At 53.4% G+C, this 16,776-nt stretch overlaps 3 protein-coding genes across 4 annotated transcripts; 2 read left to right on the top strand and 1 right to left on the bottom strand.

Annotated features, from left to right (window-relative positions):
- Positions 1 to 4,394: 4,394 nt before the first annotated feature.
- Tmem115 (transmembrane protein 115) lies at positions 4,395 to 9,130 on the top strand. The gene is given in 3 exon segments (XM_028895282.2): positions 4,395 to 5,354; positions 5,357 to 5,765; positions 8,301 to 9,130. Coding segments are annotated over 3 exon segments (1,053 nt in total). The 5' UTR covers positions 4,395 to 4,915; the 3' UTR covers positions 8,506 to 9,130.
- A 1,014-nt stretch (positions 9,131 to 10,144) lies between these two features.
- On the bottom strand, positions 10,145 to 12,848 carry LOC114710988 (cytochrome b561 domain-containing protein 2). 2 transcript variants are annotated; one of them, XM_028895334.2, is made up of 4 exons: positions 12,703 to 12,848; positions 12,150 to 12,303; positions 11,656 to 11,693; positions 10,145 to 11,003 (listed from the first exon to the last, which is right to left on the bottom strand). In XM_028895334.2, the coding sequence occupies exons 2-4, from the start codon at positions 12,274 to 12,276 to the stop codon at positions 10,500 to 10,502; spliced, it is 669 nt and encodes a 222-aa protein (XP_028751167.1). In that variant the 5' UTR covers positions 12,277 to 12,303; positions 12,703 to 12,848; the 3' UTR covers positions 10,145 to 10,499. The 2 variants fall into 2 exon arrangements, with proteins under 2 accessions (XP_028751167.1, XP_028751168.1); XM_028895335.2 differs by lacking the exon at positions 12,703 to 12,848 and having other exon boundaries at positions 12,150 to 12,689.
- Positions 12,849 to 12,876: 28 nt separating this feature from the next.
- Positions 12,877 to 16,437, top strand: Nprl2 (NPR2 like, GATOR1 complex subunit). Its single transcript, XM_028895333.2, has 11 exons — positions 12,877 to 13,120; positions 13,805 to 13,896; positions 13,974 to 14,142; positions 14,291 to 14,399; positions 14,772 to 14,908; positions 15,005 to 15,102; positions 15,220 to 15,256; positions 15,367 to 15,460; positions 15,535 to 15,652; positions 15,890 to 16,032; positions 16,119 to 16,437. The coding sequence occupies exons 1-11, from the start codon at positions 13,043 to 13,045 to the stop codon at positions 16,184 to 16,186; spliced, it is 1,143 nt and encodes a 380-aa protein (XP_028751166.1). The 5' UTR covers positions 12,877 to 13,042; the 3' UTR covers positions 16,187 to 16,437.
- Positions 16,438 to 16,776: the final 339 nt, after the last annotated feature.

Consider the following 16,776-nt stretch of genomic DNA (forward strand, 5'->3'; position numbering starts at 1 on the left):
TGACAGGTGGCCATGACCTCTGAGTATCACCCTGCTCTGTTAGAAGCCAAGGCGGCCCTGGGTCTCAGAGGCCACAGAGCGTTGGCCAGCGCCTACCCTCAGCTGAGCTTTGTTTCATATCACAAGCTTCCAGGAGAGAAACAACAGCAAAACAGGACCCCCCAGAGCCTCAGGGCAAAGCGGGGACTCTGAAGAGAGAGAGCACTGTGAGACTCAGGCTGAGCTCCGTCCGTCTGTCCGTCCGTCCGTGTGATCAGACCAGGATCTAACGATAGCCTCTCTTCCTGGAGAGACACAAGTCAGTGCTCCAACGCCAGACCCTGCTGCCCTGAGGATGCTGCCAGGATCCGGCCTACCCACGAGCAAGTGGGGACTCCATCATGAGTCAGGGAGATCAGAGGCCAGGACAGTTCCACACAGTCCCTTCTTCGTGCGAGTGTGCGTGCGTGCGTGCGTGCGTGCGTGTGTAACAGACAGACAGACAGACAGACAGACGGGGTCTCACTACATAGGCCAGGCCAGCCTGGTTGCCAGGACACTGAGGGCACAGGCCACCCGATAGTCACAGGGCTCCTTTCAGGTCGGTGCCCCTCACCGATGATGACCGCGCCAAACCGTCTGTCCTCTGGACCTGTGTGATTACGAGCAGACCCTGGCTCACCAAGAGCATTCATTTTACCACTCACTACTTCTATGACCTCTGCGTCATTTTTTCACATTTGCCTATTTTGCGCGTGCTCAGGCACGCACACGTGCCCTAGCACGAGCAGAGTGGCCAGAGGACAAGTGACAGCCGCAGCTGCCCTCACCGTCCACTGCGCTGCTCTGGTTGTCAAGCGAGGTGACAAGTGCCTGTGCCCGCTGGGCCCTCACCAGCCTGGCCCTGGATTCTTTTCATGGGAGGAGCACCAAAGCCACCAACAGAGACACTCCTAAATTGGATGCTCACTGTCGGCCTCCAAGGTAGCAGGGGCAGGGACTCATTTACTCTGGGCTCCTGGAAATTAGCCAACTAAGTCCTCACCGTGATCCGAAGTGCAGGTACCAGTATTTCCCCACAGCACAGATGAGCAGGGAGGAGAAATTCCTTCTGTCTCACCAGAGGAGAAAACGGTGTGGTGGTACCCGTCTACAGTCCACGTGGGGAAAGTGGAGACAGCAGAATCGGGAGTTCAAGGCCACCCTTAGCTATACAGGGAGTTCCACGCCAGCTGGGGCTACCTGAGACTCCTCAAAACTGAAAAAAGAATCAGCGCGAGTCTCAAGTGGCAGGGCTCAGAAGGTGGCTCCCCCCACCCACCCCCCACCCCCCACCCCCATCAGTAAAGTGCCGGCCACGCCAGTATGAGGACCTGAGTTCAGATCCTCGGCGCCCACATAAAAAGTTGGGTGCCGTGGTCTGTAGCCCCAGCACTGGGGGTCGGCAGCATGAAGAGTGGAGACAGGCAGAAGCCCCGAGTTCATGGAAGCAACCAGCCTTGCTGGACTGACGAGCTCCAGGTTCAGTGAAAGCCCCGTCCCAAAATATAAAGTGGAGAGCAGTGTGTGGTGACCCACACCTTTAATTCCTGCACTGGAGAGACCAAGGCAGGGGATCTGCTTGTGGGAGACCAGTCTGGTCTGTGTCGTGAGTTCCAGAATACCCATGGCTGCACAGTGAGGTTCTGCCTCAAAAATAAATAAGGTAGGAAGTGACAGAGGACAACGTCCAGCATTCATCTCAAGCTACCATACACACGTGCCCACACAAGAGCACGAGTGCCTGCATGTGTACGTGCACACACACACACACACACACACAGAGACTAGCTGGAGGAAAAGCTTGGACACTAAACGTGTTAAAGGACCTGAAAACAGCTCCCAGGCCTTGAAACAAAACACTGGTTCGGAGCAGGGTTGTCAGATCCAGTGCAGTCAGTTCTGATCTGCAGATCATTTTTTGTTGTCTCTTTTGAGGCAGAGTCTCGTTGTAGCCCAAGCCTGGCTTCAAACTCACTGTATAGCTACAGATGGCCTTGAACTCCTGACCCTCGTGCCCCAGCCACCCAACTTCTGGGATTCCCCACATGCACCACCACCACCCAGATTCTGATAAATTTTTAATAATAGGGTTTGGGGCTGGCCATGGTGGTACACACCTTTAATCCTAGCACTAGTGAGACAGAGGTAGGTGGATCTGTGAGTTCTAAGTTTGAGACCAGCTTGGTCTAGAGAATGAGTTCCAGGACAGCCGGGGATACACAGCGAAGACCTGTCTTGAAAAAATAGATAGATAGATAGATAGATAGATAGATAGATAGATAGATAGATAGATAGATAGATAGACATAGATAGATAGAGTTTTGGGTCCTTGATTGCTATCACTCACATGGATCACTGTCACTATTGACAGTGTATCATCCATCTATAATCTGTACTATCTCTTTGCTCTGAATAAACTTATCTTGTTTCTTTGAGGGAAAGTGGATTGTTGGTTGTTTTGGTTTGGGGTTTGTGTGTGTGTGTTTCTAATATTGCATGGGACATCATCCCTATCCTGAAGATTGTTTATTCAAAATTCAAATCTGACTGAGTAGTTGACTCTGTATTTTGTTTGGTTGATTTTTGTGTTAATTTTTGATTTGGTTTTTTTTTTTTTCTTTGATTTGGGTTTTGTTTTGTGTGTGTGTGTGTGTGTGTGTGTGTGTGTGTGTGTGTGTGTGTGTTCAAGACAGGGTTTCTCTATGTAGCCTGGAACATGCTCTGTAGACCAGGCTGGCCTTGAACTCACAAAGATCCGCCTGCCTCCACCTCCCAAGTGCTGGGATTAAAGGCATTAACCCCACCACTGCCCAAGGACTCTGTATTTTGATTTGCTGTATGTGGCATATAGTAGAAACCCTGAGCCTAGACAAAAATAAAAGGTGGAAGGCAGTTTTGAACACACAGGCAGTTGTGTTGAGATCAATAGCTAAACAGGGTCCTACATTTTATAATAAAGTCCCTCATTGTATAATTAATCACATTTTTTAAAACATGCACTTAAAAAAAAAAAGCAGTAATATACAACAACAACCAGGAAAGGCGCAAAGCTACACAGAGAAACCCTGTCTCAAAAAAAATATTTAATATATATATATATATATATATATATATATATATATATATATATATAAACAACAAAAATCTCAGGACTGGAGAGATAGCTCGGTAGTTAAAAGTACTTGCTATTTGCCTGGCAGTGGTGGCACACGCCTTTAACCCCCGCACTTGGGAGGCAGAGCCAGGTGGATCTCTGTGAGTTCTAGGCCAGCCTGGTCTACAGAGCGAGATCCAGGACAGGCACCAAAACTACACAGAGAAACCCTGTCTCGAAAAAACAAACAAGCAACAACAACAAAAAAAAGTACTTACTGTTCTTAGTTCCACCCCCAGTACCCACATCTGGTGGCTCACAACCTAACTCCAGCTCCAGGGATCCAACATCCTCTTGTGGCCTCTGTGACCTGCACACATACGTGACAGAGACACACATACATGTAAATAAAAATAATTTTTAATCTCAAGAAACACTCTGCCAGGAACCACTATAGCATGAAGTTGAGCCTAGATCAACCTGGCTGGTACTTATAGGGAGACCTCTCTCAGCTCCAGTGGAATCAAGTCTCTGGTGGGAGGAGTCACCGAAGTAGCACAGTCTCGCCCCTTGATCCCCCTCAGGTGGAAAACCTCAGTTCATGAGGCAGGTCCAGTTCACTGGAACAAGGGCAATGTGAACACCCAAAATGGCCTGACATTTCCGTTGCTGTCGTCCTTAATCCCAGCACTCGGGAGGCAGAGGCAGGCAGATCTTCGTGAGTTCGAGGCCAGCCTGGGCTACAGAGCGAGATCCAGGACAGCCAGGGCTGTAGAGAAAGAAACCGTCTGGTGGGGGCGGGGAGGACAGTGAGAAGAACCTGCCATCATCACCCATTTTAGGGTTTGTGATATGGCACTTCAAAAATGTTCGGGAACTTGTTCAATATCACATTGACTCCAAATGACGGAACAAGGGTTCTCTAGCCCGCCTTAGGCTCTATTTGCCAGACCACGGAGTTTCTCATTAGTTCACTTACGTTGGTACAACACACCAGAAGCGTTCAACATCCTGAAGTACCCACTTACAAAAGCACTGCTGTACCTGTACAAATCACAAATAGAGTCACTGTCCTCCAGGAGAATTCAGCAAGCCCACCACTTCCCTAACCACCGCCACCCGCCCCAAGAACTAGAGGAGTCATCCCTGAGAACTACAACTCCCAAGCACCCCCGCCTTACACTCTACGGGACCGGTCGGGCGCACGGCTTCTGGGACTTGTGGTTCTATGCGGAAACCGGTCGGCTGGGTCCCAAGGACTCCGTATCCCAGCATGCCGAGGAGCCGGAAGGCAAGCGCTCCGAGGGCACACCGCCGCGGCGGCCTCCGGGGGCGCGCAGGCGCGGCGCCCCTGTTTGTCGGCCCCGGAGAAAGGAGGAGGTACCGTCCAGTCAAAACCCTGGCCCCGAAGGAGCTAAACGGTCTTGACTTGGGCCGGAACGAGGCACCGGTGCCCCGCGGAGTTTCAGAGTGGATGGAGGAAGCCCAGCCTTGAGATCAGCGCTAGCCTGGCCGGCCTGGCCGCTGGGCCTACGGAGCCGGCAGGCAGGCAGGCAGGCGTGCCCAGGCCACCCCGGGCCTAAGCTCAACTCCTGGGCCAGGAGCACAGGCTCGGGCCTGGCATCAGGGCTTCCTCTTCCCCTTGGAACTACAGCCGGCCCAAACCGGAAGCAGAACCTTCGCCGAGACCAGTGAGTAGCTGGGCCCGGGCCTCCCGTCGGGGCCGGACTGGGACGAGGCCCCGGGGAGGCCCCTAGGCCACTTTCCTCACCTTCCCTCAAGCCGACGTCCGTCGGGAAGATGCACCGCGCCCTGCCCGGGGCCCGCCAGCATCTGGGGGCCATCCTGGCCAGCGCCAGCGTGGTGGTGAAGGCGCTGTGCGCCGTGGTCCTCTTCCTCTATCTCCTTTCCTTCGCCGTGGACACGGACTGCCTGGCGGTCACCCCGGGCTACCTTTTCCCACCCAACTTCTGGATCTGGACCCTGGCCACCCATGGGCTGATGGAGCAGCACGTGTGGGACGTGGCCATCAGCCTGGCCACAGTGGTGGTGGCCGGGCGATTACTGGAGCCCCTCTGGGGAGCCTTGGAGCTGCTCATCTTCTTCTCGGTGGTCAATGTGTCCGTGGGGCTCTTGGGGGCCTTCGCCTATCTCCTCACCTACATGGCCTCCTTCAACTTGGTCTACCTGTTCACTATTCGTATCCACGGCGCCCTGGGGTTCCTAGGCGGCGTTCTGGTCGCCTCAAGCAGACTATGGGAGACTGTGTGGTTCTGCGGGTGCCCCAGGTCCGCGTCAGCGTGGTCCCCATGCTCTTGCTGGCGCTGCTGCTGCTGCTCCGCCTGGCCACGCTGCTCCAGAGCCCGGCGCTGGCCTCCTACGGCTTTGGACTGCTGTCCAGTTGGGTGTATCTCCGCTTCTATCAGCGCCACAGCCGGGGCCGAGGGGACATGGCGGACCATTTTGCGTTTGCCACCTTCTTCCCGGAGATCCTGCAGCCTGTGGTGGGACTGCTGGCCAACCTGGTGCATGGCCTCCTGGTGAAAGTCAAGATTTGCCAGAAGACGGTGAAGCGCTACGATGTGGGAGCGCCGTCTTCCATCACCATCAGCCTCCCAGGGACAGACCCTCAAGATGCGGAGCGGAGAAGGTACTGTGGACACTTCCAGAACCCTGGCTAGCTAGACGCTTGGTGGAGTCACGTACCATCCACTGAGGAGCTTGCTCTACACGGGCTGGAGAACTTCAGGCATGAGTTGGGGGCCCGCTTCAGAAAGGACTCAGGATTGGGCCGTGAGGAAGGAACTCAGTGTGTAGGTTTCTGGGCTCCGGTGTGTTTTTCTCACCACTTGGGCCACTTAACCGGCCTACCTGCCTAGTCGCCCTTTGGTCTTCCCATCAGAGTTTCCAAATTCTAGAGACTGGCCCTGTAGGAGACAGAAACTGTTGGTCTGTTTCTCCTGTGATGGGGGTGGGGAAGGATGTCTGTGTAAGCGTTTCCCTTCCTCTTAATGTGGATGGTTGGGGTATCACTACATTTGCTCCTCTTTCAGGCATGTCACCAAACAGGGGGACAGGCTGACCACACCAGGCAGAGCTGAGACCTTTGCATTCCCTAGAACCCAGAGTGTCTGCAGCATCAGTGATTTCACTGCATTATTCACTGGACACTTTGGCCAAGGCAGAAGAAAGCTTTTTAAATTTAGCTCTTACTACCTCAGAGCTGTGGACAGTTTACAGCCCCAGCTCCGTGTCCAGTGTTACTCTTGAGACTTTTCGAGCAGTCTCTCAAAAGCCTCACTCCTCAGCGTTTGTCAAGTTTCTGTCTTTGCTCTCCTGTGAAGCAGGTTCCTGACATCAGTGGAAGAATTCTCTCCGGGCTTAATCCGGAGATTAAGTTGAGTGTAGAACATGTCTTCCTTGAAGGGTTACCAGCTGGTAGGTGTGGGAACACACCCGGGCATGCCACAGGCCTAATTCCGGGCCCTACAGCTTGAGGGTTTTGGGGGTGTCCTAAAGACAGTTCATCTTGGCCTTATTTAGTAGAAGAAATGGGCCGGGGCCTGAGCTGTTCAGATGAGGCTGGGCCAGAGGTTGCCCTTGCCCTAGTGAGAGGTCATTGCTATGGTTGACTGGTCATTCAGAAAACCACTATCTAAGATCCAGAAAGTGGACAGAAAAGGAAGAGTGGGGCGGGGCGAGAGGCAGGTGTCTGGCGGAGGGTGATGGTTCTTGGCCGACATGGAGTGGGTGTTACTCTTGCCAACAGATTCCATCTGACTGCTGCTCGCAAACCCAGAGGGCTACAAGTAGGAAACAGGATTTCCTATAGGTCTCTGACCCATGACAGGTGACTCCTGACAGGGACATCTCCAAGAGTAGCCTGGAGAGGGCCAGGGAAGGAGTGTGGTGGGGTTTTAATGCCCGTGTCCCTGTGGCTATTCCTCTTTTTTCCTTAGCATGCTAGAAAGTCTGATCTTGGAAAGCCATAGGATGGCTGCCTTTAGTGCAAATAGGGCTGAGCCATCGGGATCTCAGGGACCAGCTGGAGTGGCCACTTCCCCTTCTGTGGGCCAGAGTGCTGAACTTGGAGCCTGTTCTCCACTGAGGCTGGGTAGCTCAGTGTAAGGCATGTCTTCCTTGAAGGAGTGTCCAGCTGGTGTCCAAGGTGGATGCACCCAAGGCATGCTGCAGGCTAATTCTGGGCCCAGGGCTTGCGTCTTTTGGGTGTATTTTCTCACCTTTTCTCCAAATGGTGTCTGCAGAAGTCTACCCCATGAAAACAGCAGGCTCTGCTCTGTGCCATGCCCACACGGGCCGGTTCTTTTCTACCAGGACTCTGCTCAGAACTTGGTGACTTTGGAAAACTTCTAGGAGGAGTATCTTAGTTAGGAAGGGTGAAATGATCCAAACTGATGCAGCTTCGTTAACCCCTTCCTTAGCTGAGTCTGGTGAAACAGATCTATAATCCCCACTGCTCAGGAGGCTGAGACAGGAGGTTCATGAGTTCAAGGTCTGCCTGGGCTACAAGTGCTAGCTTAAAGCCAGCATGGATAATTTCATTAGCAAGATTTGCCTAAAAAAAAAAAAAAAAAAAAAAAGTGGGCCCAGCTGTGGTGGCGCACTCCTTTAATCCCAGCACTCAGGAGGCAGAGCCAGGATCTCTGTGAGTTCGAGGCCAGCCTGGTCTACAGAGCAAGATCCAGGACAGGCACCAAAACTACACAGAGAAACCCTGTCTCAAAAGAACAAACAAAAAAAGTTGTTTGTTTTAAGGGCTGGGAATATAACTCTGTAGTAGAGTGCATGCCCTAGGTTTAATCCCTAGTACCACAAAAATAAATGACACTGTCCTTGGACATTACACCAGTTCGCACTTATCTCCAGGGACTAAGACTTTACACTTGTCTGCCCTGAAGCACTAGATCGATCCGTCTTTAGCCAACAAACTCAGAAGCATCCCTGGTGGCTGGCCTGGGAGGGAGGCTGTAGCCTTCCTTCCCAGCCTGGAGCTGTGGCTGGGAGGGAGCTCGTCATTCTGATTGGCAAAGCAGATCCCGATCCAGTCTCCTGGACCCTGCAGGAGGAGGGGAAACCATGGGATTCTGAGAAGTTGGCTTGGGAGGGAGGTTGCAGAGTGGGCCTCTCCCAAGCCCAGTGTGATGTCTTCTCTTTCTGGCTGTAGGCAGCTGGCCCTAAAGGCTCTCAACGAACGGCTGAAGAGAGTGGAGGATCAGTCGGTCTGGCCCAGCATGGATGATGATGAAGAGGAGGCTGGGGCCAAAAAGGACAGTCCTCTGCCCTCGGAAAACGCTTCCACACCCCCAGGGAAGGGCACTGCCCCAGAATCCAGTCTCATTACCTTCGAGGCAGCTCCCCCCAAACCGTAACTCCAGACCACTCTGAGTGTAGCTCCTCTGCTCCCATGCCCTCCCGGACACGTCTCAGCTACTCCAGGGCACTGACTGCTCTGAGGAGTGGGAAGAGGGCCGCTGGGCTTTCTCTGGCCTTCTGCCGTTTCTCAACAACACTACATGGGACCCTTGCTACCTGGTTCCAACTCCAGACAGCCACAATGCCAGGTATGGGGCCTCTGAGCGTCAGCCAGTCCAGACCCCCATTTGTACCTCAGCAGGTACAGTTCCTCACCAAGGAAGTGACTGCAGGGACACTGGGTCACAGCTCCGGGGCCAGCCCTCACATCTGAAACTGGTTGCCAACAGCCCTGAGCCAAGGCAAGGATTTGTATTTGCCAAAACTGTTCTGGGGGCCCAGCCAGTGTGGGTCTGCACATCTCTGCCCACCCCCAGACTGCATTCTTGTCAGGGTTCTTGTGCCCTTCTCCTGTGGCGGTGACTGCCTAGCCAGAGCCGCCACAACTCCTAGGTATTTTCTACAGGACCACCTGAGCGGGCAGCCAAGCCAGCCTCAGTGTCAATAAAGAGGTTCTTTGAGGTGTGGCTCTTGGGCTCTGTCAGGCCACCTGTGCAGCCCTCTTGTGCTTATCAAATGCAACTCAGTGTTTTCTGGGTCCTGGGGCTCAGGTCCATGGCAACTCCACCCGGGTAAGAACCCACTGCCCCCACCTCTTCTCTGCTACTACGTGCTGCTGCTAAGCAATCTTGTCAGAACCGGTTCCTCAGTCCCTTACTCCTCTTGTCTCCTCACTCAGTTAGAAAGGCTCTCTGTGCTAGAGGACCTGACAATTGAAGGCAGGCCTTTCCACCATAAGCAGTTGTCTTAGGCAGGACATGGTGGCACATGCCTAGAATCCCTGTCTCAAACAAACAAAAGCCTGAGGCTGGAGGTGGAGCTCAGTTGGTAGAGCGCTTGCTTAGCATTTAAAAGCTCTAGGTTTGAGTCCCAGCACTGCATAAGAGGAGCATGGTGTGTATATACACACACACACACACACACACACACACACACACACACACACACACACACACGGTATACATCTATACATCCTTGGCCACATAGCAAGCTCAAAGCCCACGTGAGAAACATGAAACCTTGTCTCAAAATCAAAAAGAAAGTTTTTCTTGTTCATGATTCAGCTTTCTTTTTCCAGACAGGGTCTTACCATTGTAGCTTTGGCTGGCCTGGAACTCACTTTGTTGACCAGGCTGGTCTTGAGTTCACAGAGATCCACCTGCCACCATAACCAACTATGGCTCAACTTCTGAGTTGTGCCCTGTGTATGGCACCTGTGGAAACAGACCATCTCCATCTCCTATCACTGATCTAACCATAGTCTCCAGACTCCAGCACAGTAAGCTGCAAACAGCTGTACTGTCCACATGTCACCTACCAATACACTGGGTGTCATAGGGAGCTTAGCAGCAGGCTTCTGAGGACCCACCTGTCACCTACCAATACACTGGGTGTCATAGGAAGCTTAGCAGCAGGCTTCTGAGGACCTCCCACGTCTGGGAGGACGCCCGCCCGCCATGTAGAGGGTCCACACCTCCCCAGCGGCCCAGTCTCATGGTAATGGCATTAGCAAGAACCACTCCCAACGATGGATGCTCTGCTCCTCCCAGCAGTCTTTCCAGTTTGGGGTTTGTTTTTATTTTCAGTTTTTGGTTTATTTTTCTCCATGATTTCTGGCCATACCAGTACAAATATAAGCTGTATGGCTGGGAAGACAGTGTTGCAACCCCAACATCATCCAGACACATGATCCATGTTCCCCTGGGTTGATAGTAAGAAAAGAAAAGGGAGGCACTCTAGCATGAGGAGCAGAAATGTTAGAGGTCTACCCCTGAGTGCCCTAGTACCTGAAGTGTCCCCTGACCCCATCAGCTAAGAGCGTCAGGCAGGCTCCCAGCCCCAGGTCCTACGCCGAGATGCAAAGCCAGGCTTCCTTATGGCCGGGAAGTGCTCATGGTTGGATCCTCTTGCGGTACAGGTAGGCATTGCTCACTTGGTTCATGATTACCAAACTGGTGAGGACGGGGCACAGCACAGCCAGGTACCAGGCAACGCCAGTGACAGCAGCAGTGAACCAGAGTGAGCACATGCCCAACAGGAGGCTGGCACTGCCCAGCAGGTAGCCCACCAACCCAGAAGTGGCATGGTAGAGTTTCAGCTTTGCCAGGGGCCATCGAGGCAGCAACTTGGGGTAGAGCAGCCCCACACCACCTGAACATTGCAGACCTGCCCACAGCACCGCTAAGAGCCCTGCCTGCCCATGTCGAGTGGCCAGGTGTGCTTTGCCAAGCTGCTCTTTGTGGAGGATGACAAGACCTAGACCCAGCAGAGCACAGAGTAGGGCTAGCAGCTGAAGCACCCAGTGGCAGCGTGCCCGGACCTTCCGTGAGAGGGAACGCAGCAGTGAACTCTCCGGAGAAAACATGAGGAGCGCCTCAGTCATCAGGAAGGAGAACTAAGGAGACAGAGACTCAGGTGAGGATGTCATAAGCACTTCAGACAACCCTCCAAGCCGGTGCACTTGGCCCCATCCCCCTTCATTCCCTTCCCCAAGGACAAACGCTGCATTTGGTGAGACGTGGAAGGCCCTGTGTGGGGCAAAATGTCTGCCCTGAGCAGCTAGGGACAGCTGCCTCTAGACTTCTTCCTAGGTACTTTTCTGAAATGTCACCTCTGCTACATTACCCAGCAAACAAGGTTTGAGACGTGGCAGTTATAAATGATTCACAGCTTTGTTTGCCTCCCATGAGGCTGGATACAATTTCTTGGCAAGAGCTGTCCACATGGGTGCACTGTTTCAGGGAAAATAAGATGCATCACCATAAATTAAGGTTTTCAAGGACAGCAATCCCTAAATGCAATCTCTCAGCTTCCTGGCTGGAGGTGAGAGAAGCCTCATTTTGTGCTTGGGTGAGCTTCACCCATCTGTCCTGGGTCTTCTGTTTTTCAAGCCTTGGATATATGTCAGAGGCAGTAGTTGGAACATGCAACTCCACTAAACTGGCCTTTTAATAATAAATAATAATAAATAAATGCCTTCAAGAATTCTGAGGGTCACCACCTTTGCCCACACTCTACCCCTAAAGCTACCCAGATCCACTACTTACAGCCAGAGACATAAGAACAGGGTGCCAGGAGAACAGACCTAGAATGAGAAGAGGAAGCCTCATGGAGCTGAGGGAAAAGGAGCCAGCGTATCCATCCCTACAGGCTGAATGTGGGCAGCCCATCCATCACCTAAAGAGGCAAATGTGAGTCCCTTCTTGTAACAAGCTCATCTTACCCACCCCCTATTCTCTTCCTGGGACAGAGAGCATGCTCTACCACTCCTCTGGTAGCTCCTTCCTCCGGCATCTCCATGAGTCAGGAATGAAATGCCAAGTCAAAGAAAGAGAAACCATGTACTCTCCGAAGCTTGGCCAGGCAGGCAGAGCCCCGACACTGATCTGCTCTCCCCAGGAGTTAAATACTACCAGCACAGAACATTCCTCAGCCAGCCAAGCCTGTTCCCACGAGTTAAGCCCATCACTTCCTACTGCTCCTATTCCCCCAAGAAAAGTGGTTTTTTTACTTCCCATAGTCAACTATGAATTCTACTTACTGGAGCCAGGTCTGGCAAGTACAGCCACAAAGATGGTAAAGCCCAAGGCCACAAGGTGGGCTGCAGCCCCAGAGGCAGTGCGCAGAGCTCGGTAGATGTGCGACTCCGTCTCCACAGAAAGGGCCATGATCAGCCCAGCTGATAGCTGTACAGCCTGAAAGCATCGTAGGCGTTGGCAAGGGTGCCCACTGTCCACGCCTCTCACTGGGGACAGTAATTCAGGGCAGGAATGCCACCTTTTTTCGGAGGAGTTATGACAGAAGCAGAACAAAGCCGGCACCAAGAATAGTCCCAACTTAACAGGGTCTACCTGTCATACACCTGTATTTGAAGTGGTACTGATCGCACCCGCCAGGTGGGATGCGTAAGGACACGTAAGACTACAAATCCCAGAATGCAGCACGTCATCACTAGCTGGAACGGAAGGTCTGGAGCACTACGGGAATTGTAGTTCCCAGCTGCTTTCCTACCTAAGCGTGAATCTCTGTGCACATTGCCTCCCCACGTGCACCTAGCACGTTGTACCTCCACGGTAGGAATTTGCCTTCCTCACCTGCTTCTCAGGTTCGACGCAGTGACTTCCTCCAAAATAAACTGGACCCCCGGGCCCGCCAGCCGCGCCACCACTCTGTTAAGGAGGCGCTTCACTTCCGGGTGCGTTGTCCACCCACCCAAGACTTCCTGGGACAAGCCCCCTCCCATCCCATCCAGCGCCAGCCACGCCTCTGAGTCGCACTGCGCAGGCGCTGTTGAGTTGACGGCTCTTCTGGTTTAAGCTCACAAACCTCTCTATCCTAGCCCAGGCCTCTTTCTCTTTTTGACAGGTGTTCCCAGGGGTGGAGGCGACCACCGCACGAAAGACAAGGGACTACAGACTTGGGACGGTCAGCGCCATGGGCAGCAGCTGCCGCATCGAATGCATATTCTTCAGCGAATTCCACCCAACGCTGGGACCCAAAATTACCTATCAGGTGCCTTCCACACTCCCGGGACTGGACGAGGAGAGGGATGCTCTCTGGAGCTCAGCTGGCTGCCTGGAGGGGTTGTGGGTCCCTGTGCTGCATCCAGGCATGTCATTCCATTCATAGATAACCTTGAATGGAGAGGATACACAGAGCCAGGTCTCTGGTTCCTAATAGGGGAAGGAGATTTGCCACATAGCAGTTTTTGTGGCAAATCAGGCTATAGGATTCAGGGAGGTGACAGGTCTTGTAGAGGTTTAGATGATCCAAGAGAATCACTGGATTGAAACACAATTGATGCATAAAACTTAGGTGAGAGCCGGGCGGCTGTGGTGCAGGCCTTTAATCCCAGCACTCAGGAGGCAGAGGCAGGCGGATCTCTGTGAGTTCGAGGCCAGCCTGGTCTACAGAGTGAGTTCCAGGACCGGCACCAAAACTACGCAGAGAAACCCTGACTCGCAAACAAACAAACAAAAGAGACAAAAAAGTTAGGTGAGAGTAGAAAGAGTATTGCAGGCAGTGGGGATGATGAATGCCAAAGCGGAAAGCTTTCCAAAACACAGCGTGTGTTTGGAAACACAAAGGAGTCGTATACTGGGTGGATGAGGGAAAGAAAACAGTAGAGGACTTGTGCCCGGGGTGGGATCACCATCCCAGTGTCCACTGAGGGACTCTCCTCACTGCTCTCCCCAGGTCCCTGAGGATTTCATCTCCCGCGAGCTGTTTGACACGGTCCAGGTGTACATCATCACCAAGCCCGAGCTGCAGAACAAGCTTATCACTGTGTGAGGTCTTAGTCGGGTGGGGGCAAAGGGGGCCCAGACTGGCTTGGGGGCGGGCTGACTCTGCTCTACCCATCCAGCACAGCCATGGAGAAGAAGCTGATTGGCTGCCCCGTGTGCATTGAACACAAGAAGTACAGCCGCAATGCCCTCCTCTTCAACTTGGGCTTCGTGTGTGATGCTCAGGCCAAGACGTGTGCTCTGGAACCCATTGTTAAAAAGCTGGCTGGCTACTTGACCACACTGGAGGTCTGCAACCTGATGGGCATGGGTGCGTGGAGGCGCAGTTGGGGCAACTTCCTGTGTCTCCAACCCCCAGCCTCCAGCAACTAGCTCAGAATGCCGACAGCTGGGCTCTCTGGGGTATACTCAACCATGTTGTCCATGTTCTGTCCAGCTGGAAAGCAGCTTTGTGTCCACAGAGGAGAGCAAGCAGAAGTTGGTGCCCATCATGACCATCTTACTGGAAGAACTAAATGCCTCCGGCCGGTGCACTCTACCTATTGGTATGGACAGCCCCTCCTGGGACAGTGTATGGTAGAGGAAGGGCGGGAAAGTACAGAAATGAATGCAGCCACTGCGGGAGAACGAGATTCTTGGACAGACCGGTGGGCGAGAAATAGCCACGGGTTGAAGCAGTGATGTCTGAGGGTTCAGTATATAATGGGGGTCGGGGGACAGCCAGCAGAACTCTTCAGCACTACTTCGTGGCCGCATTCTTCCCCTGTCTCTGGGCCTTGGTTTCTTGCTCCATAAAACAGAAAGAATGATACTCCCAGGAGCCACCTGCCTGCCTCAGCTAACGCTAGGAGAGTCAGGAAATAATTGAGGCCCCTTGGGAAAGGTGACACTGAGGGTGTGGGTGGGGTCCCCCGCAGATGAATCCAACACCATCCACTTGAAGGTGATTGAGCAGCGCCCTGACCCTCCTGTGGCTCAGGAGTATGATGTGCCGGTCTTCACCAAGGACAAAGAGGATTTCTTCAACTCGCAGTGGGACCTCACCACACAGCAGGTGTACCGGCCCTCTCACGAGCATTATCTCCTTGGGCTGCCCACAACCTTCGCTGCGTCTCACCCTGGCTGACCGACCCTGCCTTGCTCTTGACAGATCCTGCCCTACATTGATGGATTCCGCCATGTCCAGAAGATCTCTGCTGAGGCTGACGTGGAGCTCAACCTGGTGCGAATCGCCATCCAGAACCTGCTGTGAGTGGAGATCAGTCATGCCCACTATAGGCCGCCAGTCAGAGGGGAGCCGAAGGACCCCAAGTATGGCAGTGGGAAGACTGCTGTTTGGACACTAAGCATTTCTCTTTCCCCCAGGTACTATGGTGTCGTGACGCTGGTATCCATCCTCCAGGTAGGTGAGTCTGGGATATAGCTAAGTAAAATGGGAACCATATGGCTGGGCCAGATCAAGCCAGACTCCCAGGCACATCATTCAGGCCGTGTCCCCTTGCTGTGTTCTAGTATTCCAATGTGTACTGCCCAACGCCAAAAGTCCAGGACCTGGTGGATGACAAGACCCTACAGGAGGCGTGTCTGTCCTACGTCACCAAGCAAGGTAGTGGCAACCCCTGTGGGATACCGATCTGGGGAGGACTAGGCCACCTAGGAAGCTGACCCTGGCACCCACAGGACACAAAAGGGCCAGTCTCCGAGATGTATTCCAGCTATACTGCAGCCTAAGCCCCGGCACCACTGTGCGAGACCTCATCGGCCGCCACCCCCAGCAGTTACAACACGTGGATGAAAGGTCAGAGGGTCCTTCTCAGGCTCGCACGGTGGGGTGAAGTGTCAGGAGTCTCCCCGGAGGAGCCTCGAGTCCCAGAGGAAGCAGGAGATTCCCAATGAGTATAGTGTGTGGCCTGCTAGTCCAGGCAGGTTTCCCGGAGATGGTGAGCGTGGAGATCATCACTCCAGCCCATAAGGCACTGAAGGAGAGGGTTGGCTAGGCTAGGGTATCAACTCTCTTCCCCCACCATCACTTCAGGAAGCTGATCCAGTTTGGGCTCATGAAGAACCTCATCCGGAGACTGCAGAAGTATCCAGTTCGGGTGGCTCGGGAGGAGCGGAGCCATCCTGCCCGCCTTTACACAGGCCGCCACAGCTACGACGAGATCTGCTGCAAGACAGGTGGAGGAGGCAGGGCCGCCTGGGGGGTGACGGCTGGCTGGCCACGCCAAGGCTGCTCACCGGCCTTGCCTCCCTCACCCCACCAGGCATGAGCTACCATGAACTGGATGAGCGACTAGAAAATGACCCCAACATCATCATTTGCTGGAAGTGAGACCGGCTGGAGCATAGTACTATGGCTACTTGTCCAAGGCATGTAGGCTGGTACATACGGTCTGGGAGGTGATCCTCGGTTTTGTACATCAGGTCACCCATTTCATCCTGTGGAATGCTGAGTCCTGCCTCAGCCAGCGACGGAAGAACCATGAATGTGCAGGCCATGCCAACTGGCCTGGCCTGGCTGGAGTGCCACCTAGTGGTCAGAAATGACAATGGACAAGTAAACAATAAGGTTTTGGTTTGGTCTGGTCTGGTTTGGCTTTTGTTTTATTGGCGGGGGGAGCAGGGAGATGGGGGATGGGAGTTGGGGGGTAGGGGGGTTGGGGGGACTGTTGAGACAGGATCTCACTATGAGCTTTGGCTGTCCTGGGATTCACTATGTAGTCCAGGCTGGCCTTCAGCTCTGACTGCCTCTTTTTACTAAATGCTAGGATTAAAGGCATGCACCACTGTGCCTGGGCACACCTAGGTTTTTAATGAGTGTGTGTGTGTGTGTGTGTGTGTGTGTGTGTGTGTGTGTGTGTGTGTGTGTGTAGGGGTGAGGGTGTTTTTTGAGACAGGATCTTATGTAGCACAGACTGGCCT

The sequence above is a fragment of the Peromyscus leucopus genome, chromosome 7 (genome assembly GCF_004664715.2).
Source record: "Peromyscus leucopus breed LL Stock chromosome 7, UCI_PerLeu_2.1, whole genome shotgun sequence".
Lineage (NCBI taxonomy): Eukaryota > Metazoa > Chordata > Mammalia > Rodentia > Cricetidae > Peromyscus > Peromyscus leucopus.

Bases quoted from the DNA above. Each gene is read 5' to 3' on its own strand.
- LOC114710988 (XM_028895334.2), bottom strand. From the start codon at position 12,276: ATGGCCCTTTCTGTGGAGACGGAGTCGCACATCTACCGAGCTCTGCGC. The intron at 11,694-12,149 runs GTAAGTAGAATT...TTCTCATTCTAG, and splicing joins ACTTGCCAGACCTGGCTCCA to GTCTGTTCTCCTGGCACCCT. The intron at 11,004-11,655 runs GTAAGTAGTGGA...CTGTCTCCTTAG, and splicing joins CTGTTCTTATGTCTCTGGCT to TTCTCCTTCCTGATGACTGA.
- Nprl2 (XM_028895333.2), top strand. From the start codon at position 13,043: ATGGGCAGCAGCTGCCGCATCGAATGCATATTCTTCAGCGAATTCCAC. The intron at 15,461-15,534 runs GTAGTGGCAACC...TGGCACCCACAG, and splicing joins GTCCTACGTCACCAAGCAAG to GACACAAAAGGGCCAGTCTC. The intron at 15,653-15,889 runs GTCAGAGGGTCC...CCATCACTTCAG, and splicing joins TTACAACACGTGGATGAAAG to GAAGCTGATCCAGTTTGGGC.